Below are 27,407 nucleotides of genomic sequence, written 5' to 3' on the forward strand. Positions count from 1 at the left end.
TTATGTAAAGATTTTAGCTAAAGGACAACATAATTCATGATCAAGGGAGTTATAAAAGTTCATTGATAGCAAATCAGAAGCTAAGTGCAAGCTCTAAGAAATCTAGAAACAGGCAAACCAGCAATAAAACCTGGTGGAAGTCACCTAAAAGTCTAGAATTGAGGTAGAGAAATGAGACTAGAGTGGAATTTAACATGAGGAATGGGTTTGGAAAAATAAATTCTAAAAAACTAGGACCATGAAAGGGGAGAGTGCTAGGGTTTTTTTCTCTGCTTCTTCTAGTGCATGGGGTTTAAATGGTTAAAGCATTATAAAGAGGTCTCTTCCTGTTGTGGCATATTCCAGAACATGATGGAATGGATAATATAATGGGTCTTCCAGGTTTTATCCTTCCCATTCTTCCAGAAACTGGATTTAGCCTTAGTAGCACCAGGAATACAGGGTCTTCTATACAACATCTGAGGCATTAGCTGAGATAAATACCACTGCGACCACAGAAAATGATTCTCTATTTGAGGTCTAGATTGAGACAGCAGTGTTCTTGGCTTCCACCAGGCAGATGGTTTATTTTTCTGACAGTGGGAAGCAAAGTCACAGAGTTTCTCACGGAGGATAGAATTCACATATACTATTTGATTTTTGGTCTATGGTAGCGGGAGAAAATATACAAGGTTATGCTTGGAGGGATTTTAAAAGATATTTAAAGGGGTGACAAGAATGAAGAGTAGGATGAGTATGTGTCCTGGATTCCCTGGGGTCCTCATTTTTGTTTATATTGCTTGAATAAGTACCGATATCTACACATTTTCCTTGTCCAAGTTTCCCAGTTTGGATGAAAATTACATGACCGCCCAACTAGGGACTATAATGCGGTATTCTGCCAATGTGGAGCACCCCCAGCAGGCACATGGAGGTCAGCCTTATCTAAATATTGGTATTGGCTGAGCCAACACAGGCATTAATCAAGTCATTTGGGGAATTGAATTTAATGGTATATGTCAGTACTTGAAAATAAAGGTGAGGTAGAGAATTTCCAAGCACTTGCTGTACTCCCCATATATTCTACGCTTTTTCTATAAACCTCAAGAAATCCTAATAAATTTAGAGGCTCAAACTCCTGTTGTACCATAAGGAGCTTCTTAAATGACCCGGAGACATATCCTTGTAAGATTTAACCTAGGATATAGTCTGGTCAGATGCCTACTAGGAAGCTCAGTTTTAAGACATCATTTACATGAATATGAGGCATGAGACCTCACACAGAGATCCTGTTTATGCTCTTTGTGTGCATCCATGTAGTTGGGCTAAATTGCACACACTATATTGGACTAAATCTTAATACTAAATCATAATTGGACAGAGAGTGAGAGCAAGAGCGAGAGAGGGTTAAATTCAGCTTCGCAAAGTGGATTTAGGGAAGTTCTGCCCACATAGAGTTGGGAATGCAAGTTGAGGCTTCAGGACCCCAAAATTCAACATGTAATAGTAATGATGATATCAGTATTTGTAATAACTAAAATTTTGTAGCTGTTCAATCTGTAACATTTTGCTAAGTACTCCTCTTGTGTTACCTTTCCAGTTTCATCAGGGAACGATATTATGAGGTAGACACAAGAGAAGTTAAAAATGTTTATGGAAAATGTACATTATGAGAAAAACTTTGCCTAGATTGGAAAAAAAAAATTTGCACCAAAATAAGGATATTTTAATTGGATTTTTCCATGAACTTTTGAAAATATCCCTATATTACAAATAAAAGAAACTAAGTTCAGAGAGGGTAAGAAACTTACCCTAGGACATACATCTTGTAATCAGTAGAGTTAGGATTAGCATTAGGTCTTACATCTAAAGATGTCTTCCTGCTTCCTGATAGGTAACTACTACCTATTAGGAGGAAGTAGCTTGAAATGTTCCTGACATTTGAGCTTAAACAATAGTCTGGCTTTTTTTTTTTTTTTTTTTTTTTTTTTTTTTTTTTTTTTTGCCTAATGGTTTTGGGTGTAAATTCAAACTGTTGATAGAGCATGGCTTCCACATATGATATTGGCTGAAATGCTGGGAAATGCTTTTAGCTTTGAGGAAAAGACCATTTATTTGGTAAGGAGCAACAGCCCCCTCATGCTTATGTTTCAAACGCACTTCATGGGACATGGATCAATCTACCTTGTAGGGGAGCTCGCTTTTCAGTAAATTGTTTCCTTGAGAATTAGGTGTAGGATCTGACCCAGAGCTCTTCCCATGGTACGCTCCATATTGCAGGTACAAGTTGGAAAGATTTGTGCTCTCTGCACAAGCCTACATAGTTGGAATTTTAGACAGAAATATTCTGTTTGTGGAAAATAGTTAAGAATTCTGGAACAAATGCTAATCAGCCTGGAGTGATTGATCAGGTAAAAGCAGTATCTGTGGGCTAAATTTAGAATGAGGTAAGTGAAGTATTCACACTCAGGTTTAAGTAAATGTGGAGAGAAAATTTTGATATTTGGCTGATTGTGGATTTTTTCACTATATTTAGGTATTAAAATTTTCTGGATAATTTCCTATTTGCCTTTTGCTTCTAAATAGAAATTCAATTGTGATTTCTGACAAATCTTATATATAGTCCCTTTAAAAATTCTCTGATTAATTTTAGTAGCTTATATAGGTTTCTTGGTATTTTTATACTTATACAATTATATAATGTGTTAACATTTGAAGTTTTCATTCATTCCTTCAAATAATTTGTGTATAATAAATACATGTTATTTTAACATACCATGCATATAAATATACCTATAAGTACTTGTATATGTAATTTTATATATATCATGTTCTTTTATTTTCATTCAGATTATTCTGTCTTGTGAACATATTTTGTGACCAGACACAGTTTTTCTAAGGCTTGTTTGGGGAATGTTGTCTTCCAGGGATTGCACTTGATTAGTTTAACTGTTTACTCCTTTAGTCTGCCAGGTTCTAAATGTTAACTTTTGTCTTATCAACACTATAAGATTTCAGAAATCTATAGTTTGCTTATCAGAGATTTTATGCTTAGAATCTAAGATGTGTGCAGTCAAGACAGTAAAAAGTACCACAGAAATGTTTTAAATAAAATTCTGTGGAAGTTCAGAAGCATAAGTGAATGCGGAGTTTGAAAGACTAGGGAAAACTCGATCAACATAGTAAATTTAATAGGCTCTTGAAGGATATAACATACTGCAATAAGAAATGTCATCACACTGATTTACCTTAAGAGAGAAAGTGCATATTGCTCTAGATTCAGTTCCAGTATAGCCCAAACTCTTTGAAGAGTATCTGCAACAATGGTATTTTCCCTTGTGTCTAAAAACAGTAATGAAAAGAACAATATTAAATCTCTCAGATGTGTGAAAGATCGTCTTTTCCACAGTCCCTGTTTTAAAGGTGGAGATGCTGAAACTCAAAAATAAGGTGTTATGTAAAGTTATAGGTTTTATTAGCAGAAAATCATGTTTAAAATACAGAGCTGTATACTCCAATCCTAGGCTTCTGCTCATCACATCATGCTGTTTCTCTTGATCATTATTTAACATCATAACGTGTACTTGTATCTAATTTATGGTACATAAAGAGATCTTATGTTACGCCAAAATTTCCTGATGAAAGTTAACCCAATGACTTGTCTTAAAAAAATGGCTAGGGAGTTGGCATTGTGGCTTAGCACATTAAACCTCTGCCTGCGACACCAACATCCTGTAGGGGCATCAGTTCCAGTACTGGATCCTCCCCTTCTGATTCAGCTACCCGCTAACGGCCTGGGGAAATTAGCAGAAGATGGCCTAAGTGCTTGGATCCTTGCACTCATGTGGGAGACCTGGATGAAGCCCCTAGTTCCTGGCTTCGGCTGTGCCCAGATGAGGCCATTGTGGTCATTTGGGGAGTGAACCAGTGGAAGGAAGATTTCTTTCTCTCTCCTCCTCTCTAACTTTACCTTTCAAATAAATAAAATAAATCTTACAAACATGACTAATAGAATTCCAGTAAAGTGCAATCTACTGCATTATCCACAAGTTCCTTGGACACAGATCATTTTGAGTAAACTTATTTTTAGAATTCACTTCCAGCATTTCATGAATCTCTTTGTCTTCACATTCTAATATTGAAGTGTTGTTGTGTTCCTTTTGGGGTATCATATTGTTTTCCTTGTTATTTTTTCTTGTATTTCTTGTATTTCTGTTTTTATTTTTAGGCATTTGTGGAAACACTTGTTGGTTTTCTCCTCTTATGGCATTTATCTTTGAACTACATCTCTGTGGCTTAGTGAAGTATGTTCTCCAGTGAGTATCCAGAGGTACATGCTGGGTGAGGCCAGGAATCTCTAGATAGTGCTCAAAGGTAGGGAAAGAGTCCAGGGTGACACCAATGTTGGACACCGTAGATCTCTATTGTCAGCAGGGGGAGGGTATAATCACCTCGGCCAGCATAATCAAAGCTTCAACTCCTCTATTTCAAGGTGCATGAACAATGCAAAGGATCTGTGTGGTCTTCAGTGTGAGCATGGAACCCTGAAACAAATACATGAGATAAATCCATTCATAGATGAAAAGTTTTCTTTTCTGAGAGATAGATATATTAAAGAGAAAGCAAACTGAAATATTAGAAATGAAAAATTCAATGAGTCAAATAGAAAATATAGTAGAATGCCTTAATGACCAATTTGTTGAGGCAGATTAAAGAATATCTGACCTAAAATTCCTTGGAAATATCTCAATCAGACCAGAAGAGAAGAAAAATTAGAAAAACTTAAAACAGTGTTCAAGATTTACAGGGTACTATAAATGACCCAGCATATGTGTCTTAGAAGCTCTGGAAAGACAGAGCTGTGGAAAGACAGAATGAATTAGAAGGCCTATCCACCAAAATAATAGCAGGAAACTTCCCTAATTTGGAGAAAGAAATGGACACCCAAGTACAGTAAGCACATAGAACTCCTAGCAGACACGACCAGCAAAGATCTTCATGACACATTATAGTCAAATGTTCAGTAATAAAACAAAGATTCTAAAGTGTGCATGAGAAATGCCAGATCCCTCAGAAGACCTCAATTAGAGCATCAGCTGATTTCTCATCAGAAACCCTACAGACAAGGAGAGAATGGTGAGGCATAGTGCAAGTCTTAAAAGAAAAGAACAAAACAACCTGTCAACTCAGAATACTTTACCCTGCAAGCTCCCATTTATGAATGAAAGTGAAATAAAGACCTTCCAAAACAACAGAAATTGAAGGAATCTGTCACTGCTTGTCCAGCCTTTCAAATGAAACGATTCTTAAGACAGTGCTACATGCAGAAATTGAGAATGATAGTCAACATTATGAAAGAATGTGAAGGCAGAAAAAATCTGTCAGTAAAAGCACAAAGGAAATCCAAAGCAAATAGTAGGAATATTTATGGGGAAATGACAGGACAATGTCATTACATATCAATAATAACCCTTAATGAAAAATGGCCTTTATTCTGCATTTAAAAGACACTGACTAGCTAAAAGGGCAAAAAGAAAAAAATAGGACCCATCTATTTGCTGCCTATAAGAAACACACCTCACCAACAAAGATACACACAGATTTAACATGAAAGGATGGAAAAAGATATCCCATCCCACTGGAAAGCAAAGACTAGTAGGTGTAGCCATCCTGATATCAGACAAAATAGTTTTTAACACAAAAACTGTTAAAAGAGTCAAAGAAGGAAATTATGTAATGATTAAAGGATCAATTAAACAGGAAGATGTGACTATAATAAATGTATATGCACCCAATGCCAGGGCACCTGACTATTTAAAACAAATGTGAACGGATATAAAGGGAGACATAGACTCCAATATAATAGTAATGGGTAACTTCAACAAACCCACTTTTATCAATGGACAGATCAACTAGACAGAAAATCAGCACCAACAACAACAACACAACACAGCTAATCCACACTATGGGCCAGATGGACCTAATTGATATCTACAGAACCTTTCATCCCACAGTTGAAGAATAAAATTTCTTTTCATCAGTGCATAAAATTTTTTCTAGGATAGAGGACAAAATACAAATAGTCAAGGGAGACATGAAAAAATCTTCAGGATCACTAGCCATCAGGAAAATGAAAATTAAAAACACAGCGAGGTTTCTCTTCACCCCAGTTAGAATGGCTATCATCCAAAAATGAAAAAACAATAAATATTGGTGAAGATGGGGCCAAAAGGTACCCTAATCCACTGCTGGTGGGAATTTAAACTAGTATAATCATTATGGAAGGTAGTATGGAGATTCTTTGGAGACATGAAAATAGATATATCACCCAGCCATCACACTCCTGGAATTTACACAAATGAAATGAAGTCAGAATATGAAAGAGTAAAAAAAGGCTTAATGCTTCCTCAAATATGAAGTTTAACAAAGAAAAAGCAAAAGACCCTAGTTTAGTGAGAATGCAGACAAGGGCTATAAACAATTGAGTAGAAAAATGTCCATTTCAGCCTTATACAATAAATTTTAAAGTAATCACAGAACATTAAAATTATGGTAGCATAACATTTGTAACTGTTGATTTGACAAAGGTATAAAGTAAAGCTTTTGTTCACTATTTTTTCTTTTTTAATTTTATCTCCAACATACAGGGAAATATGCAGTATTTTCTTTCTGTGTCCAGATTATTTCACTTGACATGATGTCTTTCAGTTGCATCCATTTTTATGCAAATGGTAGAACTTTATTCTTTTTAGTGCTGAATATTCCAGTGGGGTGTGTGTGTGTGTGTGTGTATCACATTTCTTTATACTTTCATTTGATAATTGATACCTTGGTTGATTCCATATCTTGGCTATTGTGAACACGGCTGCTATAAACATGACAGTGCAAGTATCTCTTTGATGTACTGTGTTGAGGCTTTTGGGTATATACAAAATATATACCCAGTAGCTGGACTGCTGGATCATATGGCGAATCTATTTCTAGATTTTAAGAAATCTCCAAACTATTTTTCACAGTGGCTGCACTAATTTACATTCCCACCAATGGTATATAAGTGTTCCCCTTTCTCCACATACTCACCAATATTTGTTACTCTGTCTTTTGGATTTTAGCCATTCTGACAGGGTGAGGTGATACCTCATTGTGGGTTTTGTTTGCATTTTCTTGATAATTAGTGATTTTTGAACATTTTTTCATATATTTGTTGGCCATTTCTATTTCTTCTTTTGAGAACTGTTTGATGAGGTCTTTTGCCCATTTCTGAACTGGATTGGATTATTGTTGCTGTGTTTGCTGTTTTTTTTTTTTTTTTAAGTTCCTGATATGTTCTGGATATTAATTTTTTGTCAGATAAGTAGCTCACAAATAATTTCCCCATTCTGTTGGATGCCTCTTCAATCTATTGATCATTTCCTTTGCTGTGTAGAAGCTTCTGACTATGAGGTAATCCCATTTGTTTAGTTTGTTTAGTTTGTTTTGCTTTGTTGCCTGTGCGTTGTGGGTCTTGTCTGAGAAGTTGTTCCCTATATCAATTTCTTGGAGTACTTCCTCTAAATTTTCTTCCAAAAATTTCAAAATTTAGGTCTTTGACCCATCCTGAGTTGATTTTTGTATATGGTGATAAGTATGACTCTAATTTCATTCTTCAAGACATATACATCCAGTTTTTCCAGCACCATTTTTTGAAGAGATTATCCTTACTTCAATGTATGGTATGAGCACTTCTATCAAAAACCAGTTGTTTGTATGTTTCCGGATTAATTTCTAGACTCTCTGTGTTCTGTACCATTGATACATATTCTATATTTTTTTAAAACAGCTAGTACCATGCTGTTTTAATTACTAGTTTTATAGTATGCTTTGAAGTCAGGTATTGTTATGCCTCTAGCTTGAATTTTTGCTCAGGCTCACCTTAGTCCTTCTGGGTCTTTTGTGATTCAAGAGGGATGTTAGCATTGTTGTTCTCTAATTCTGTAAGAATAAGAATACCATTGGTATTTTGATAGGGTTGCATAGAATATATATCTTGCTTTAGGAAATACAGACATTTTAATGATATCAATTCTTCCAATTCATGAGCAAGGAATATTTTTCCATTTTTTGTGTGTCCCTGATGATTTCATCAAACTTGATAATTTTCATTGCATAGATCTTTCAATTTATTGTCTAAATTTATCCATAAATATTTGGATTTTTTGTGGCTATTGTAAATGGAATTTTTCTTTCAGTGAGCTCATCATTAGTGTATAAAAATGCTAGTACTTTGTGTATGTTTATCTTGTAACCTGAAACTTTTCTGAACTGGTTTATCAGTTCTAATAGCTTTTTGGTGGAATGTATAGGTTTTCCCATATACAATATTATGTCATCTGCAAACATGTATAATTTGACTTCCTCTTTTCCAATTTTCATGTCCTTTATTTCTTTCTCTTCCTTAATTGCTCTTGCTAAAACTTCCAGTGCTATATTGAAAAAGAGTGGTGCAAGTAGACATTCTTATTCCAGATATAAGGGGAAATGCTTCTAGCTTTTCACCATTCAGTATAATATTAGATATTGGTTTATAATCTATAGTCTTTATAATTTCTAGGTATTTTCTTTCTATACCTAATTTGTGTAGGTTTTTTTTTTTTTTTATCATGAATGGGTATTGAAGCTTATCAGATACTTTTTCTACAGCTATTGTGGTGACCATATCGCTTTTGTTCTTCATTCTGTTGATGTGATTTATGACATTCATTGTTTTGCGAATGTTGAACCACCTTGATTTTCTGCGATTAATCCCACTTGATTGTGCTGTATAATATTTTTGATGTGGTTTTGGGTTTCGTTTGCTAGTTTTTTTTAATCTTTGCATCTATGTTCATTAAATATATAGGTCTGTATTTTTCTTGTGTCATGTCTGATTTTGGTATCTCGGTGATACTGACCTCATAAAAAGAGTTTCACAGAGCTCCACCCTGTTAGTTATTTTGGAATAGCTTGAAAAGTATTGGAGTTAGTTCCTCTTTAAATGTTTTGTAGAATTCAGTAGTAAAATCATCAGATCCTGGACTTGTTCTTGATGGAAGACCTTTGCTTCCTGCTTCAATCTCGTTGCTTCTTATGGGTCTGTTTAGATGGTCTAGCTCTTTTAATTTAAGCTTGGTAGGTTATATTAGCCAGGAATTTACTCATTTCTTTAGGGTTTTCTAGGTGGTTCTCTTATAGTCTGTCATAGTTGTTTTCTATCATCTTTTGTATTTCAGTGTGTGCCAGTTATGATGACATTAAAATCAGGTAACTATAATACTTTTGTATCACCAAAATATATGAAGAATTTTTCCTTTTTTATATTTTTCCTTTTTTTATATGTAGTTTTTATTGCCCAGGTGATCAATTTGACTATTCTCATTAAATGGCTTGAATAGAGACTTTACAATAAAATATTTCAACATATTTAAATAATTTTGTTGGAGATAAATCTTTTCTTATCAAAATTTCAATACAAATCACCGAATGAAAATGATTCAATGTATTTTCTTCATCTGCCATGTTTGATTTTAAGCTGGTTTTAGACCTTTTAACAAAAATATTTTAGTTCATATACACAAATATATGTTATTTAATAAACATTAAGAACACAGTTAAAATGCTTTTAATGTTTTATAAAAGTATGTCACTATGGGTATACCTGAAAGTGTATAGATTTCATTCATTCATTTCTTTGAAATACATTCTAAGAATTTTACAACATCCTTGGCTTAGCTGGATCTTAAAAATTATCTTGCTAGGCACTGGATAAGAAAGATCAGTTCCTTGTCTTTAAAGAGTTCACAAAAGATGGTGGAAAAAGCAGATGATTCACTCATTTCCACCCTTCCTTCCTTCTTTCCTTCCTCCCTCCCTCCCTTCCTTCCATTTATTTATTTGAAATTAGAAAGAAGAGAGGGAGAGCCAGAAGGAGGAGCAGGGGGAGGGGGAGGGGGAGGGAGAATGAATCATCTATCCACTGGTTGACTTCCCAAATGGTTGCAACAGCCAGGGTTGAGTCAGGCCAAAGAAGGAAGCAAAGAGCTCCATCCTGGTCTCCTACGTGGGTGGCAGGGGCCCAAGAACTTTGTCCAAAATATTCTACCTTCGCAGGCACATCAACAGGAAGCTGGATCAGAAGCAGAGCAGCTAAGACTCAAATGAATATGATGATATAGGATGACGGTGTTATAAGTGGCAGTTTAACCCACTGTGCCACAATGCCAGTGGCTCATTCTTTCTTTAAGCCAGAATTTATTGGGTGTTAACCATGTGTCAGACATTGTGCTAAAGCTGAGAATATGAAATTTTCTGTTGACAAACTTCTTGACTTCTGAGAATTTCAGTATTTTTAGAACTAAAACTAATTAACTGTATTAATATTTTCATTAGCACACATACATATTTATTATTATAGACATAGTTTATTTTATAAATGATTGGAAAATTGTACCTGGTGTTCTGGCTTTCAGAAGTGATCTAAGGTAAGACCCTCTCCACATGGCTTGGATTTTAATTGCAGCTGATACTTCCTCAGGAGAATACTCTCTCTCATTGGTTGGCATAGAATATTTCACATCCATCCATTCCGCTGGAAAGATGAAAGCAAACTCTGGACTTAAAGTTATATTTAACCATTCTTCCAAGTTTCAGTGCCTCCGCCCTCTGATATATGAAATGCTACAATGATAGATGCAGCACTACAGTAATTCCTCCATATTCACTCATTACACATCCACAGAATCAACCAAGTGCTCATGGAAAAAAATGTGTCCATATAGAACAGGTACAGGTTTTTCTCATCATTATTCCCCAAATAATACAGTGTACAACTCTTTATGCAGAATTTACACTGTAACTGGTATCATAATCTATAAATGGTTCAAAGTATATGAGAAGGTATGGGTAGGCTGTATGCAAATACTATGAACTTTAGTATCCACAGATTGTGATATCCATGGGGGTCCTGTATCCACTTCCTCCATGGATTCAGAGGGAAAACTCTATTTTCAGCATCACTCAGTGTGCTTTTTAGAATGAAAACACTCTGTGGAAGGGAAGCATATGAAACATTGACATCTTATTTAAAAACTGTTCTATAAAAATTATCCAAGTTTCTCTCAAAAATGAAGGGAAATGGGCCGGCACCGCAGCTCACTAGGCTAATCCTCGACCTGTGACGCCGGCACCCCAGCAGTTCTAGTCCTGGTTGGGGCGCCAGATTCTGTCCCGGATGCTCCTCTTCCAGTCCAGCTCTCTGCTGTGGCCCAGGAGTGCAGTGGAGGATGGCCCAGGCCCTTGGGCCCTGCACCCACATGGGAGACCAGGAGGAAGCACTGGCTCCTGGCTTTGGATCAACACAATGTGCCGGCCACAATGCACCATCCGTAGCGGCTACTTGGGGGTGAACCAACAGAAAAAAGAAGACTTTTTTCTCTGTCTCTCTCTCTCTCACTGTCTAACTCTGCCTGCCAAAAAAATAAAAAATAAAAAAATGAAAGAAAATGTTAAAATGGTAGGAACAGAGACAGATCATGGAGAGGAGGCAAGTCGGGTTAGTGGGATAGAAAATCTTTCCAAAATTCCTCAATTGCACCATACAGATCAGTGACATTCCTGTTTGTTAAGGTTAGGAATAAATTCTGGGCTACTTGGGAAATATGTGTGGTAGGGATCAGAGTAGGGGATCATCAGCAGATCCCTGAAGCTCCTTGAGCTTCCCTGAGCACAGCTTAAACCCCATGAGTATCCAAACAAACACGTTCCACCTGCTCACACAAACTTCAAGAACACTATTCTCAAATTGTTTTTCAGTCAAATATCTAAGATTGATCAATACCTAAAGAAACCTCTTCCAAGGAGGAATCAAGTAACTCCACGTCCAAAACCATAGCACGGAATGCAAATTTGAAGTTTGCAGGAGGTTTTGTTAATTGAGCCCTTTTCATTAACCGCCATAAGGAAATATGAAATACCTAAAAAAAGAATACATTTATGCTTTAACTAAGAAAATATCAAGACTTGACAAGGGAGGCTCTAAAAATTTTTGGTACATTAAAGAAAATTGCTTTCAGATAGACACACAATCTAACAGAAGACTCTCTGAAGTCTGACTCACCCAGAAAGAGACCAAAATCATCATTTGAGTATTTCTAATTTGTAAAATTGAGTCACAACAACAATACGTACAATACACATCAGCCAAAATATAATGTTAAGCTGGCTGAAGAGATAGAGGACAAAATTAAAATGTGATCCTTATGCTTAAGTGAAATAACATTTTCTATCAATTCCAGCGTATTTCATATGCTGCAAAATTAAAGGAAAAAATGTAAGGGCTTTGCCTGACTTTCTTACCATTAAGGAGTATTTTCTTTGCACTGAAAAAGCCCTTTTAGATGTATTTAGACAAAGATTTCACTTCAGATGCCACATAGCTGTGTTAATTCAAGATAAAAAAGGAGATGTTTTGTTACTAAAATAGCTCTCTTGAGTCTAAGTGTTGCAGGTACAAAGGCTCCTTACATATCAAATCAGGGGTAGTCACAAAAGGCCTTGGCACAGCAAAATCTTGGCAGCAGGGATGAGACTATGCATGGGCCCAACAGTACAGACTCTCGGTCACCCAGGCTCAATGGCCTAACCTGCCCAGGACAGAACCGGGCTCTGATCATTTGATATGGTTCCATCCTTGGAGGAGGCCAGCCAGTCACTTGGGGACAGGTTGATTTCAGTGGACTTCTAGCAAGGTGCGAATGATTCACCATTACTAGAATTCACGCTCACTGGAGATAGGAATTTGTTTTCTGTGTCTCTGTATCTCTACCAGCATCATTATCCAGGAGGTTCCAGAAATATATATGGCAGATATGGGACCCAGTTTAACATACTAAGGGACATATTATCCAGTGAGGATTTAACCATTGGAAATAGTCTAGGATCCATTGGCCTAACATTTACCAGAGACAGAATTGACAAAATTCCTGCTAGATTGGAATGGCACATGAAGGGCTGAGCTAAGATATGAAATGACACCTGTGGTGTGCATCTGCTGAATCAAAGGCCCATTTGTGGTGCTGTATCTGCAAAGGTAAAACATTTAGGCATGGAATTCAAAACTTGAAAGGAGTATTGGTCTCTCTTCCTATCATTTGCAATGACCCATTTGCATAATCTGTGCTGCATTCCTCACCACAAGGGTTTGCTGGATTGGAGGGCTGGATTCTTGGGGGTGGGACCCAAGAGATGTTTTCCCCAGAGAATGCAGTATGATTTACAGTAATAGTAGGCCAGAACACAGGCCAGGTTGCTTTGGGAATTGATATAATGGATTAGGAAAATTCATGTTGGTTGTCATGAATTATTAGGATACCTGCTACTTCACAGGCAGGGGAACTTTGTCTGGAACTTGCTAGGCTATTTCTTGGTACTTCTGCAGTGAATGTACAATTGTAGCAACCGTGTCATGTCAGAAAATGGCAACCAAGGGCTTGTATCCATCAGGACTGAAGGTGTGGATCACCCTCCAGACAAGCAGCTAGAAGTGATAGCTGGAGAAAGATCTAGAATGGATGGTAGAGGGGGGAGATGTAAAACACCAATCGTGGCTTCTGGGTACCAGTGGAAACAATAGACTTCTTTTCACATGGTGAATTAATCATTTATTTGTTTGATTTTACAGCTGATCAGCTACCACCTTGAACTGATGAATGACAGACTTTACTTTTTCTGGGGGTGGTGGTGGTAGCGTCTTAAGTAGGCTGGCCCTTGAGGTGGGTCTTGGCAAATATTTCTTGTATAATACTCATGTCCTGGATGAGCAGTTCTCAACTGGGGGTGCTTTTCCCTGCTCTCCTTGCTCCGTACTAAGGTTGCCAGGTACAACATAGGAAGTTGTAAGGGTAGGTACAAAATAAAAATAAGAAACTAAATTCTCTCTGTGGAAAATGAGAGACTGAAACCCACAAACCCCTTTTTTCTTACAATATTTACTTTAGAAATCTTAACATTATTAAATTCTTAAAAATGTACATAAAATTCTTTGGAAGCCACATAAGCCTTTTGCCAGTTTTACAACCCAGAAAGGTTTTTCTCATGCATCTGGGACCATCTATGAACTATTTTTCACAAATGGTGCTATCAAGTTCTTTTTCTTGAGGACTAGTTATTGTTTATCTTGAGAGTGTATATGTAATGGGTTGCAATTCCTTAGCTATATAAAAGTGTGAGATTTCTTTCTGTCTTTGTAACCTCTTAGCTGAGTGCATTGCATTCTGGCTTAATGTTTCCTCAGCAGTAAAACTGTTCTTTTCCTCTTCTACCTCTGTGAATAATCTTCTAGGTAGGGAAATGAATTTTTTTAAATATGTATCTCCAATAACACCCATATTCAGTTAAATTTGAATAAGATATAAAATGAATTTTAGTATAAGTTTTTGGTAAAAGTATGTCCTAAATATGACATGTGTTGCTTGTTTGCATGAAAATTAAAATTTAACTGGATGTGGTATTTTTTTATTTACTAAATCTGGCAATGGTAACTCTGTCCCTCTACCACCAAGAAACATCTGGCAATGTCTGAAGTCATTTCCAGTTGGAACAACTGGATGCTATTGGCATCTAGATGGTGAAGACAGAGTGGCTTTTAAACACCTTACATTGCGGGAGACAGTCCTATGACAAAATTCTCCGGCTTTAAATGGCCCTGGTGTGGAGGTTTAAAAAATCCAGATCTGCACCCACCTGTTTCTACCATGGCTGTGGTGGATAGGATCACACCTGCTGTCAGTCTCTGCGATTCACTTTCTCACCATTGTCTGTGGAGCCAGAGGGCTACTCACCCCTGGCAGAGGCACCCATAAGTGTGAGGAAAGGAATTGAAAGCCCCTGAGGGCATGCATCTCTCAGTGCGGGAAAGGCTTGGTGGAGAAGTGCCAAGGTCTCCCCGTCATCTGTCAGGGTGACCCGCTGGGGAGCATCCTGTAGTTTATTCAGCTGCCTAGGTGATGGAGTCCCGGTGGCCCGCTGCAGTAATGATCACATCCTTCAAGGATTTTTTTTTTCTCCTTCATTTTATTCACCTCACTCCCTAACTTCATTTTGAAACCACTTCCCAACTATACTGTCTTCCTCCAAAACATTTTCTCAGGCTCAGCTTTTGGTGGTCACCTGAAATAAGCTATGCTATTTCAAACAGAATGTCTCCTCCTAGGCACTTCATACCCAGGAGATGCTTACCCTGAAGTGCTGTGCGGTGAGCTCTTTATTGTGGAGTGGAATGGGGTAGTGAGCAGCTTGCAGCTCTTTCAAGGCTACAGGAAGTTTAGTCTTGTCTTTGAAACTAGAGATCACATTTCCCACAGCTTTCAGAATTGTTAGAGCCTGTTCAGTAAAGCGGTAGCTCTCCTGGGAAGACAAAGCATAGCAGCAACCTTCATTTATGTTCAAACTGGGATGAAATTTATGAAAAAGGAAAATTTCTGTGTGAATATTCAACCCCTAGCAAGTGGTTGATTCAATCATTGTTTGTGATTTACATAAAAAAATCAAACAACTATTTTATTTTAGAGGCAGAGATAATGGGGTTGGGGGGGGGGGAGAAGGAGAGCCATCTCCCAACCACTGGTTCACAAACCATATGCCTGCAACAGATGGGGCTGGGCTGGGGTCAGCCCAGAGTGGGGAAACTCAACCCAGTCTCCCACATGGGTGGCAGGGACCCAGTCACCTGGGCCATGGCTGCAGCCTCCCAGGGTCTGCATTCGCAGAAACCTGGAGGTGGGAGCTGAAGATGGATATTTAACTCAAGTACTCCAATAGAAGATTCAGGGTCTTAACTCCTGGGCCAAACGGCTGACCCTTGAGGGCTTGCTTAACCAAGGCATTTTACTAGGTGCTACGGTCTCAGAGATAACAGAACAAGGAACTCAGTTACTATTCAGGTGGGAACACACAGGAGGATTACATACGTTCTACTGTGAGTCAGGGAAATTTTCCCACATTGTTCCTATTCTTACTTAGTTCTGAGTGTCTCCATGAGGGTCTCTTTGAGGATTGAGGTCAAAGAGGATTTCAGGAAAAGAGCAGTAAGGGGCCAGCACCGTGGCTCACTTGGTTAATCCTCTGCCTGTGGCACCAGTATCCCATATAGGTGCCGGGTTCTAGTCCCGGTTGCTCCTCTTCCAGTACAGCTCTCTGCTACGGCCTGGGAAGGCAGTGGAGAATGGCCCAAGTGCTTGGGCCCTGCACTTGCATGGGAGACCAGGAAGAAGTACCTGGCTCCTGGCTTCATATCGGCTCAGTGCCAGCCGTGGTGGCCATTTGGGGAGTGAACCAATAGAAAGAAGACCTTTCTCTCTGTCTCTCTGTCTCTCTGTCTATAACTCTACTTGTCAAATTAAAAAAAAAAAAAAAAAAAAAAAAAAAAAAAAAGAGCAGTAAGGACTGGAGAAACAAGAGGATGAGCTAGCATGGTCTGCTAGTTCCTTCCAGAGGAGACTGCTGAAGCTAGAAGGAGGCAGAGATTTCAGCTAGTAACTCATTTAAAAAATAGAAGAAGCTGGGGCGCATAAAAATTATCTTGGTAGAATGTGGTGGGAAATATGGGGAGTTGCCTGGATCAGAAAAAGGAGGCAAAGCTGGAGGAAATCTTTTGTAGTCTGGCTTTGCCTCTTCCCCAGGGATGCCATGGTACAATCATTGCATTGTTCCCTGCAAAAACACTGAAGAATGACCCAGCAAGTGTGCCCAAATGGCACTGATGCCCTGCTGCGGTGAGGGGCTGATGAGAACAGATGCAGTTGACTTGCAACTTTAATGAATTCCTTCTTTATGAGCCTTCTAAATGCAAGCCTAGTGGTGTTACTTCTTTAGGTGAAATCATAACCACAAAAGTTCTGGTCCAGTGGCGACACTGACAGCAACCATTATGGCTCTAAAGGTGATGGAGTCTCTCTGCTCTTGTCCAATCTACCCCGCTTCATTTCTTTGTTAGGATCAAAGAACAATGGGGCTTATGTTTGAGCCTCAATAATCTTGCCAAGATAGAGAAGTGAAATCTCCAGGGAAATAGGAATTCACAAAGCAAAGAAAGAAAACACCTGGGGTGCTAAATCTCATCAAATTGGATAATGTATACCATCTAAAAAGCAGTTGTTTTTAAAAAGACAAGAATGTGGAGAAAACAGGGTAAACTTATTTAAGGAAATAGAAGACATCTGCATATAAGGTGGATTTGCTGGTGTTTCCCCTGTGCCTGTTAAGCAGGAAGGAAAAAGAAATGAAGAGAGATGGCACAGAACTGAGAAGAGGCAATCAGCCACAGCCAATGCCCAAACAAGAGTGCTTGCATAGGGCAAGTGTGGAGCATGAGGACACAGCGTACGGGAGCTGGTCTTAAGCCATCTCGTTGCTACATGATTTGCCAGGTGGCTTGCAGAATCCATCAATACAGCACCGTGCCACTTGGAGTTGGTTTTGATTTGTTTTAGTTTGGTTTGCTTTTTCAGTGAGGTGCAGTTAGAGCAAGTCTTCCTCCAATTGCTCATTGGAGAAAGACTTCAGCAGATGCTGGCCCCATTTAATTTACTCCTTTCAGACTCCATCAGAGCAGAGGAGTGCGAGAAACCAAAAAGAGATCTGGAAGACAGAAGACATGAAGGAGACACAGCTGCAGCTTTTGTGGGCCACCCTTTGCCCTCTGAATCCTGGATATACAGGCTATAAATTCCTTAGGCCAACCAAGGGATGAAAAAGAGAAACAGATCCAAACTTTAGACTATATTAAAAAAGAACTGTGCTGATCCTTTGTACCTCAAAGGACCAATGATACTGTGGGCTCTACCTGAGATGGTAACAGATATAAAAGGGCATTCAACAGAGTAGAAGTGAAGCTGGTTTTAGAGGGAAAAATGCTATTAATTATGTCCCCTTAGGGTTTAGACAGTTAATTGTACAGGTTGCACTTGAGCATTACTTTTGGAATATACTCTATAGCTTTAAAGGTTAAACATAAGAGGAGAGCAAGTTGAATAGAAAACAGAAGCAGGATTTATTTTAAAACCTTTGAAATAAAAAAATATCACAGTTGCTAACATATTTACCGGCTCAAAGTTGGGCATCACAACATCTTCATCCCCAACAACAAAGGTCACCATGCTGCAGATGTGTATGGAATGGCCCACTGGGGAATATGCAGTGAACAGTAGCATGTGTCTCCTAAAGAGAAGGACATTTGGTAAAGACCAAAGGTTGCCTTTATTGTAATTGCCCCCGTAGTTGCTTTATGACAGTTTGGGACTCAATCTAAGCCCAAGGTTAGGGAAGAATTGATCATTCTCACACAGGTAGGACACAGGTCTTTGAATTTTCACTCTTAAAGAACCCTAAGAGACTTAGGAATCTATATTTTACTAATTTAATGAAACAACAAATAGATTAGACTACAACCTTGCACATGCTGGAGATTGCTCCTACACACAGCGGTCACATTGTGACTATATCATGAGGGTACAGGTATTTTAGATAATATAGTCTTTTTCTTAAAATGCATTATTTCTTATGTGTTAATTGTGTCTCTCCTACTAGATTATAATATCTTTGAAACAGAGATATCTACTTTCCCTTAGTTATTGAACATGTAGAGCATGACAAAACATACACGCTGATGTCTGTATGCCTATTGAGAAGCTATATTTTATTGGGCACCATGTGGATTTAAGAAGATTCTTCACTAATTCCAAGTCTTTTGCTGTCAATGAATAAACATCTCTACAAAGCAACTTGAATACTAGGAGAATCTCTCCCTGCCAGAGTTGAGGGCAGTTGTGAGAAATGTTGAAGTTTTACAATTTACAACATTCCAGAAATATTGGATGCTTGCCAATTATTATTTTACCATTTGATTTTGCTTTTTGGGCTTTGCTTTTTACACAAAAGTCATAGTGTTTCAATCACCATACTGAATTAGAATGATTGAACTTGGGAAAAAAACCCAGTGGAAATTATTTCATTGAGGTAAGCCATGTTATTTTGATTTTTCTTTAACAAAATCAAGAACACATTTTCATTACATAGTTCTTTTAAATGGAAATTCAGGTGTTTAGTCAGCTTCAACTTGATTAAAATAATATCTAACAAAAACAAACCACAGGTATAATTCTAGATTGGTATGGGGAGATGCTAGACTTCTATGCTTCTCAATTGAAATTTTAATGAAATTGAAATTCATGAAAGGACTATATATTTATGGGAAGATAAAATAAATTATTTAATAAGCTATTCTCAGAAGCTTCTGAATTAAATAAGTCTAAACAGTATTCTTTATTCACAATTCTAAGAATCTTTGATGAAAATAAATTTTGCACTCAGTGTGCAGTATTTATCAATTTATTTGTTCACAGAATTATTTTTCTCAATAATCACAGTTATAGACCTGTGCCTTGGGAAACAGTGCCCCAGTGTTCATATTTTTCACTTCTTCATTAGTTAGCATTTTACAAGCCTTCAAAAAATTCATAGTATGGGAAAAATGAAGTCTCTCCATACCCAATAGGCAGACGGATCATTGCAGCCTTGGTGGCATATGTGTGGATCTTCAGTACAAGTGTGCGTGGCTTCAAAGATTTCCAGGAAAATGTTTCACCTATTAGAAGTCCAGGCTCGATAGGAGGACTGTGTTTTGTTAGGGCTTCAGGAAAAGTGAAAAAAAAAAATACTATAATTTGAGTGTGAAATGTATCTAGTTTTCATTTACACTGCCTTTATTCCAATAACACAAAGAAAATAATAACAGTAACAAAAGCAATAATAAGCAATGAGTTAAAGATGTACTAAAATATTCATAAAAATCCAGGAATTATTTCATGTAAGTAATTATTGGAAATAATGTTTAAGTGAATTCCAGATATGTCGATTGGTTTCATTTGCCTTCTAATAATCATTAACTCCAGTAAAGAAACTCAGAATGAGGAAATCAGGAAAAAAGTATATTTCATTTTAGTATTTCATGTAGTATATCAGCATTCTTATTACCTCTATGGTATTAACTACAGTATCTTTAAAGGTACTTATAAAAATTAATTACTTAATTAATTTGAGGGAGGAGGGAGCAAGGGCTCCCCCTTGCTCATTTACTTCCTAAATAGGGCTCCCTTCCATCTGCCAGTTTATTCCTCAAATTCCCACAACAGCTAGTACTAGGGTAGACTGAGGCTGACAGTTGGAAACTCAATCCAGGTCTCCCACATGGGAGACAGGGACCCAAATACTTGAGCTACCACTAATGTCTCCTAGGGTGCACATTGTAGGAAGAGGAGTTAGGACCCAGAGGCAAATATCGAATCCATGTACTCTAATGTGGGATGTAATGTCTTAACTGGCATCTTAGACACCGGGCCAAATACTCACCACTAAAGATAAAATTTTAAAAAATAAAACACATTATACTTTGGAAAGAGATTTCTTTACTATAAATGTCAAAATGGATCAAAATCTGCCCTCATGTATCTAAATTTTAATCTTTGGTTCTCAGAGTCTTTGACTTTATGAAGACGTTGAAAATTAACAAGACTTAATTCAAAATATTTTTTCTTCTGGCCGTCGCCGTGGCTCACTAGGCTAATCCTCTGCCTAGCGGCGCCGGCACTCCGGGTTCTAGTCCCGGTTGGGGCGCCGGATTCTGTCCCGGTTGCCCCTCTTCCAGGCCAGCCCTCTGCTGTGGCCAGGGAGTGCAGTGGAGGATGGCCCAGGTGCTTGGGCCCTGCACCCCATGGGAGACCAGGAAAAGCACCTGGCTCCTGGCTCCTGCCATCAGATCAGCGCGGTGCGCTGGCTGCAGCGCGCTGGCCATGGTGGCCATTGGAGGGCGAACCAATAGCAAAGGAAGACCTTTCCCTCTGTCTCTCTCTCTCACTGTCCACTCTGCCTGTCAAAAAAAAAAAATTTTTTTTCTTCTAAGGTGAATAAAGAACATATTATATTGTATTTACTAGTCACTGAGGGCTAAATACTTACTGCTCTGCTTCGAGAAAACACTTACACTGAGGCTATAAAGCTGCAACATGGCCTGAAATGCCTTCATGCATATAGAAGTTAGGTGCTATAGGAACTGCTGTGACTTGGAAGCTACAGGTTTTGTAGACATACTAAGCCTAGATCACGACATTTTGGAAAGTTCATTATGTACCAAGTACTTATTATACACCTGTTGTATGCCAGGTACCATTCAAAGCATTGAGAAAAGTTTGGTGAAAATAAAGTTCTGCCCCTCAATGCTGGCAAAGCATTCACTGTTAAACATTCGGCAAACACTGAGTGAACCCTGCAGTGTCAGGTACTTTAATTCCAGCTAAAACTACATGTTTTCACAGAACAGATCAGGGAATTAAAGAATGTGTGTGTGTGTGTGTGTGTGTGTGCAAAAAGGTTGGGGTTGCACAGGAGCAGGGTCAGTCCTTCTCTCAGAACAGAAAGGAAGTCAGACTAGAACTTGAAAGAGTTCATTGTGGGAAGATGATATGAGTTGTTTCTGATTTCTGCTGTCTTTTCAGAAGCAAGTTCATCAGGTAAGAATGAGTGAGACTAAGGAGTTGAAGGTTTGGAGGGGGTGGGGGGGAGACTTAAATAGTCATCATGAGAATGAGAGGAGAATGAGTGACCATGAGAAAATGTGGCAGTGCTAAAGAATCTTATCGAGAGTCATGTTCCTTAATGAAAACAAAGCTAGCCAGAATATTTGTATTTTCTTGAATTACATTCAGCTTCTCTGATTCAACCACAGGTTAGGTGCAGAGTTGAGTTTAAACAATATTGGGATTTTAGCCAGGAATATAATTTATGAATGTAAGAAGGGCAAGTATGTTGAGTATACACAAGGATGTAATCATAGTGGTGGGTCACAAAAACTATGTTGGTAGTGAGAGAAAATGGCCATGAGAAAAGTGATGGGCAGAAAGAAAGTGGCAGAATAGATGGAGGGAAGTCCTGGTGGTGTCAGTTGTAGGCACATAATTTCAGAGAGAGTGAACTGGAGAAGCCATGGGTGGTAATCAGAGAATGGGGAACTTGAAATGAAGATGATTGATGACTGACATAAGGCAGTAACTGGTAAAGGTTAGAGTCTATAGGGTAATCACAAAAGCAGAGGGCTGCATTAGTCCATTTTCTATTTCTCTCGCAAAATATCTGATGCTGGGTACTTTATAGAAAGAGTTTTATTTTGCTCAGAGTTCTAGAGGAATAATGATATTGTTCTGACATCCTGCAAAGGGCTTTCCCCTGTCTGTCACATCCTGGTAGAGAAGTTCCATGGGAATGGGCCATGGGCAGAGCAGGCCAATGCATGAGGGGACATCTCTTTATGACAACCTACTCTTGGGAGAACTAAGTTCTTCAAATCAGTATTAATCCATTTCAAGGGCAGCACCTCCATAGCCAGTGTTGTGGTACAGTGGGGTGGGATGCTGCCAGTGTGGGCACTGGTTCTTGTCCTGGCTGCTCCATCTCAGTAGCCTGATTACCCCTCTCTAGATTCCTTCTTAAAGATTATAGCACCTCAACACAATTACTCGGGAACCAATCCCATAGCACTTGAACCTTTAGGGGACAAGTCACATCCAAACTATATCAGAGATCAAGAAGGTGTGAAGGGAAAGGTCGTTGGATTTGCCAAATCAGAGAAGAAGGAGTTCAAGGTATTCAATAGATTTTGAAAGAATCACGGATGACCACATGTATAGGTGTAACCTGTCTGCAACCGAGAGGTCCTGAGAAGCAAGCAGGAGCAGAATCTTCAGTGCCTGGGGAGTAAGAGTAGCAGAGGATTCAGCACTGGTGTCCCTGTGTGGCTCTAGAGAAGATCTGAGGGGGAAGTATTTCCAGGGTCTAAAAACCTTATTTCATGTTCCTGGCCTGGACATTCTATAGGCATTAAGACTATAAATTCCACAGTGCTCTTACCTCCAGATTCCCCCCAGCGTACCAATGCTGAAAAGCAAACAAGTAGTTCAATAGGTTTAAGACTGTCCACATACAGATAGTAGGAGACACGTTCTTCTGAAAACTGCAAGAAATCAGACCAACCATCATACACCGCATCAGCCAATTAACATGTAAATGTGTATTGTTTTCCACTTCTAATAATAATGTTGTATGATACCTACATTGGTAAGAAAATTACTCTCTCTGGGTACCAAAATAAGTACCTATGGGTTCATAATAGGAAGAAAACCATACTGGGTGAATGTTGGTGATAGTCTATACAGAAGCTGGATCTGCAGAGCCTCTGTGAGATGACCACCATGTATTAAAGAGGCCAAGATATTTTTCATGAGGAAAGAAAAGGATATATATGCCCCACAAATGACAAAGTGAGAAGGAGACCAAGTCCAGGACTGAGGAGTGCTCAGGGACTAGGTCCCTGATAGGCAGTGAGGTCTTAGAGAATAACTTTAAACAATAAAGTCTGTGTCTGTTGGTGCTTTGGCATAGTGAGTAAAGTTGTTGCCTGTGGTGCCATATCCCTTATGGGCGCTGGTTTGAGTCCTGGCTGCTACTTCCCATCTAGCTCTCTGCTATGGCTTGGGAAAGCAGTAGAAGACGGCCCAAGTACTTGGGTCCCTGCCCCTGTATGGGAGACCTGGAAAAAGCTCCTGGCTCCTGGCTTCAGATTGGCACAGCTCTGGCTATGTGGCCATTTGGGGATTGAACTAGTGAATGGAAAGCCATTTTCTTTCTTTCTCTTTCTCTGCCTCTCTGTAAAACACTGCCTTTCAAATAAATAAATATTTCTTAAAAAATAAAGAATGTGTCTAATGGGGTGTACTGCAAAATAAAATAAGCATTTTGGTGCGAGAAAAATATGAAACTCTTGCACATGAAGTATATTCAAAAAGTTCATGAAGAAACTCTGCACGGATTCTACATTTTCATACCAAAACTTATCTTTTTATTCTATATTTCCCCAATATTCTGAAACATCCATATAATAAAGTATTTTACAGGGATGCATGTGATATAAACTCTCCTATTTCCAACAATCTTCAGAAATACACTTGCTGCTTATTAATATACCAGATGATGGATTTTTAGTTTGAAGATGCAATGAAATTCTGAATGAAAGCATAATTTTCCTTAAGTGACAGCAGATAAATGTACACATATAGGATTTCAACTCATCCTTCTGATTACTATTAATATAGTCAATTATGAATGAAGAAACTGAAGCAAGGAGAGGTCAAGTGATTTTTCAAAGTCACAGAACTTGTAAGTAGCAAAGCTGAGATGTGAAGTAGGTATATGTTTGACTCTAAAGCTGCTCTTGATGGCTGTGCTTATTGCCTCGCAAATATGGTGTAACATGATTTTGATTTATGGTATACATTAAATGTGTTCAATCGTTTAATTGTTGCTATACTTCAATAAGGTTTACATATTATTTTACTACAATACTAAAATAACCAGTTAATATTTGAAATAGAAATCATGTATGTTAACACAGTGTTATGAAAAAGGAAACCTTATTATTTAATCACCCGCAACAAAAATGTTTGGTGCAATGTAACTTATTTAAAATTATTGCTTTCTATGGGTCTGCTGTGTATCTCGCTTCCCATGTTGGATCGTTCTCTCCCTTTTTTATTCTATCAGCTAGTATTTGCAGACACTAGTCTTGTTTATGTGCTCCCTTTGGTTCTTAGTCCTATCATTATGACTAATTGGCAGATGTCTTAAACAGCACTCTAGCCTCAGAATCAGCCCTTAAGGCACGCGGATCTGGCTGTAAAGCCCATGAGAGTATTACAGGCATGGAAAGCCAAAACACTCTGGCAAAAAAAAAAAAAAAAAAAAAAAAACAAACACACACAAAACACCCTACATGAAAGATCTCCGTGAGTGAGATCCCAGTGAAAAGAACAGGTCATCAAAGAAGGAGGTACCTTTCTCTGAAGGGAGGAGAGAACTTCCACTTTGACTACGACCTTGTCTAAATATGCTCAGAGTTGATGAACTCAAAAGGCTTCCATAGCCTTGGCGACTCATGACAAGAGCCTAGGGTGATTACTGATGCCATAAACAAGAGTGTCAAATTGTTAAGTCAACAACAGGAGTCACTGTGCATTTACTCCTCATGTAGGATCTCTGTCCTTAATGTGCTGTACATTGTGATTTAACGCTATAACTAGTACTCAAACAGTATTTTTCACTTTGTGTTTCTATGTGGGTACAAACTGTTGAAATCTTTACTTAATATATACTAAACTGATCTTCTGTATATAAAGAGAATTGAAAATTAATCTTGATGTGAATGGAAGGGGGGAGGGAGTGAGAAAGGGGAGGGTTGCGGGTGGGAGGGAATTTATGGGGGGGGAGCCATTGTAATCCATAAGCTGTACTTTGGAAATTCATATTCATTAAATAAAAGTTAAAAAAAATAAAATGAATTATTGCTTTCTACAGTAGTAGTCCTTTGACACTTCAGTTCGTTTGTTGCCTTTCAGCTGAGACATGTTGGTGATACAGGCAGGTGCTTCAATGTTCACTTGCTGAGAGGATAAGGGAATTTGGGACTTGCTCCTCCAACATGCACCCCGAGAAGGTTCTGCACTGGGTTCATTTGTTGTCATTTTTGAAGACAGAAATGCAGAAGGCAAAAGGACTCTGCCCTGGTGCCAGCACAACACCATTGACTGGCCTTGCCCTATCCTCACACTGATCTCTGGAACCTGCCAAGGGTGAGTCTCAGGCCCCGTATCCCAAACTTAGTTGGTAGCACAAGATAGTAAGTCAAGACTGCCTGGCCTCTAATTGTCACCACTGCTTCCTCCCAGGCCATCCATAAACCGTTAAATTTGAGTTCTAATGCCCATTAGGGAAAAGTTATACTTTTCTCAAACCATTAATGTTTAAAGAAGCAAAGGGGAATGAAGGACACATTTGGGAGTGTCTTTGCCAAGAAGAGACTTTAAGAAGAAATTAACTTTCATTTAAATCATTTCATGAAAATAGCAGAACAAAGAATAGTTTTCTGTTTTGCCACACACACAAATATTAGGATAATGATATAATGAAAACTTATATGCAATCTCTCTTTCTTTTTTTTTTATTTATTTGATAGATAGACAGTGATAGAGACAGAGAGAAAGGTCTTCCTTCCATTGGTTCACCCCTCAAACGGGCAGAGCTATGCCGATCCAAAGCCAGGAGACAGGAGCTTCCTCCTGGTCTCCCATGTGGGTGCAGGGGCCCAAGCACTTGGGCCATCCTCCACTGCCCTCCGGGGCCACAGCAGAGAGCTGGACCGGAAAGGTTTCCTGAGCCTGTGTTTTCATGTGTCACAAGTGCAATGGGAGTCATTTCAAAGACTACCTGCAACTCTCACTATGCATACTGTTCATTGAGGTGTGGGATATAATAAAGGCCTTGGATGTCCTTGGCCTTAAACAGGCAAATTTCAGTTCAATTCAGTCCCAGAATATGTTTCACTGTGATTTCTAAAATTCCACCCAAGGTGAGATTCTAATTAGTTTATTTAACATTTTTTTTTTTTTAATTGAGATCCCATGTTACATCAACAATGGTCTCACAATAGTAAACAAAAGGACACAGTTCTTCTGAAGATGCTAATGCCAATCAGGGCACAGGGTACAGGGAGGACACAGAGAAGCAACCAGGCAGTTGGGATGGGCAATCAGTACCTGGGTGAGCATTGAGCAGACAGAGAGGAGCCTGAGGTCGAGTCACTTGACCAACCAGGGAAGAAGGCTTTACAAAACCAAGGACATCTCTACTGTTCTGAAGTACTTCTAGACATTAGCTAGAGTAAAGCCATAAGGATAAAAGAGAAGACACTGCAGGGAGTGGGAAGAATTTGAGCAGAGAGAGAGAGAATCAGTGACAGAACCAGAAAGAGAGAAAGCCAAAACACAGACATGGTGGTGAAAATGTACTTATGTTTTAGGAAATACACACTATTTAGCAAATACTAAACAAAACCAAATATAGGGAACTTCTTTGTGTACCTTTATTAATTCATAAATCAAAATTTTATTAATATGAATTTGAACAATGCAGCTACAGATTTAGCCACTACAACACAGTCAGGTGGATCATAGTTTCAGTTAGGAGCTCATAGAATTTTGCTTATGGTCTGGATAAGGAATTAGTAGAAGGATTTCAAAATTAATTTTAAAAATATGTCATGAATTTAGAAATACTTAAGACATTTAAAGCTGTTTCTCACTATTTCAATTGTATTGAAAAAAAGTATAAAAAGGGAAAGAGGAGATTATAATATATTTACCTTAAATTCTGACTTTTGAAAGTTAAGGCAGTATGAACTTGGCTTGTGAAAAATATATATATTCCTGAAAAATATTTATAGCACATTATTGTTATTATATGCAAAGATTAGTGCACAT

General features: G+C 38.3%; 1 protein-coding gene across 4 annotated transcripts in view; it reads right to left on the reverse strand.

The window, feature by feature from the left end:
• The window catches only part of ADGB (androglobin), a 215,760-nt gene that overhangs the window by 66,808 nt on the left and 121,545 nt on the right, over positions 1-27,407 (reverse strand). For 3 of the 4 annotated variants that reach the window (XM_051855270.2, XM_008263621.4, XM_008263619.4), the window contains exons 16-23: positions 27,290-27,353; positions 22,948-23,050; positions 19,537-19,678; positions 18,093-18,207; positions 15,229-15,396; positions 11,831-11,966; positions 10,445-10,582; positions 3,228-3,321 (exon numbers count right to left, since the gene is read on the reverse strand). In XM_051855270.2, the coding sequence (XP_051711230.2) occupies positions 3,228-3,321; positions 10,445-10,582; positions 11,831-11,966; positions 15,229-15,396; positions 18,093-18,207; positions 19,537-19,678; positions 22,948-23,050; positions 27,290-27,353 (960 nt within the window). The remainder of the gene's footprint in view (positions 1-3,227; positions 3,322-10,444; positions 10,583-11,830; positions 11,967-15,228; positions 15,397-18,092; positions 18,208-19,536; positions 19,679-22,947; positions 23,051-27,289; positions 27,354-27,407) is intronic. The other variant, XM_051855271.2, reaches the window with a different exon arrangement.

Source organism: Oryctolagus cuniculus, chromosome 5 (assembly GCF_964237555.1).
Source record: "Oryctolagus cuniculus chromosome 5, mOryCun1.1, whole genome shotgun sequence".
In the NCBI taxonomy this organism is placed as follows: Eukaryota; Metazoa; Chordata; class Mammalia; order Lagomorpha; family Leporidae; genus Oryctolagus; species Oryctolagus cuniculus.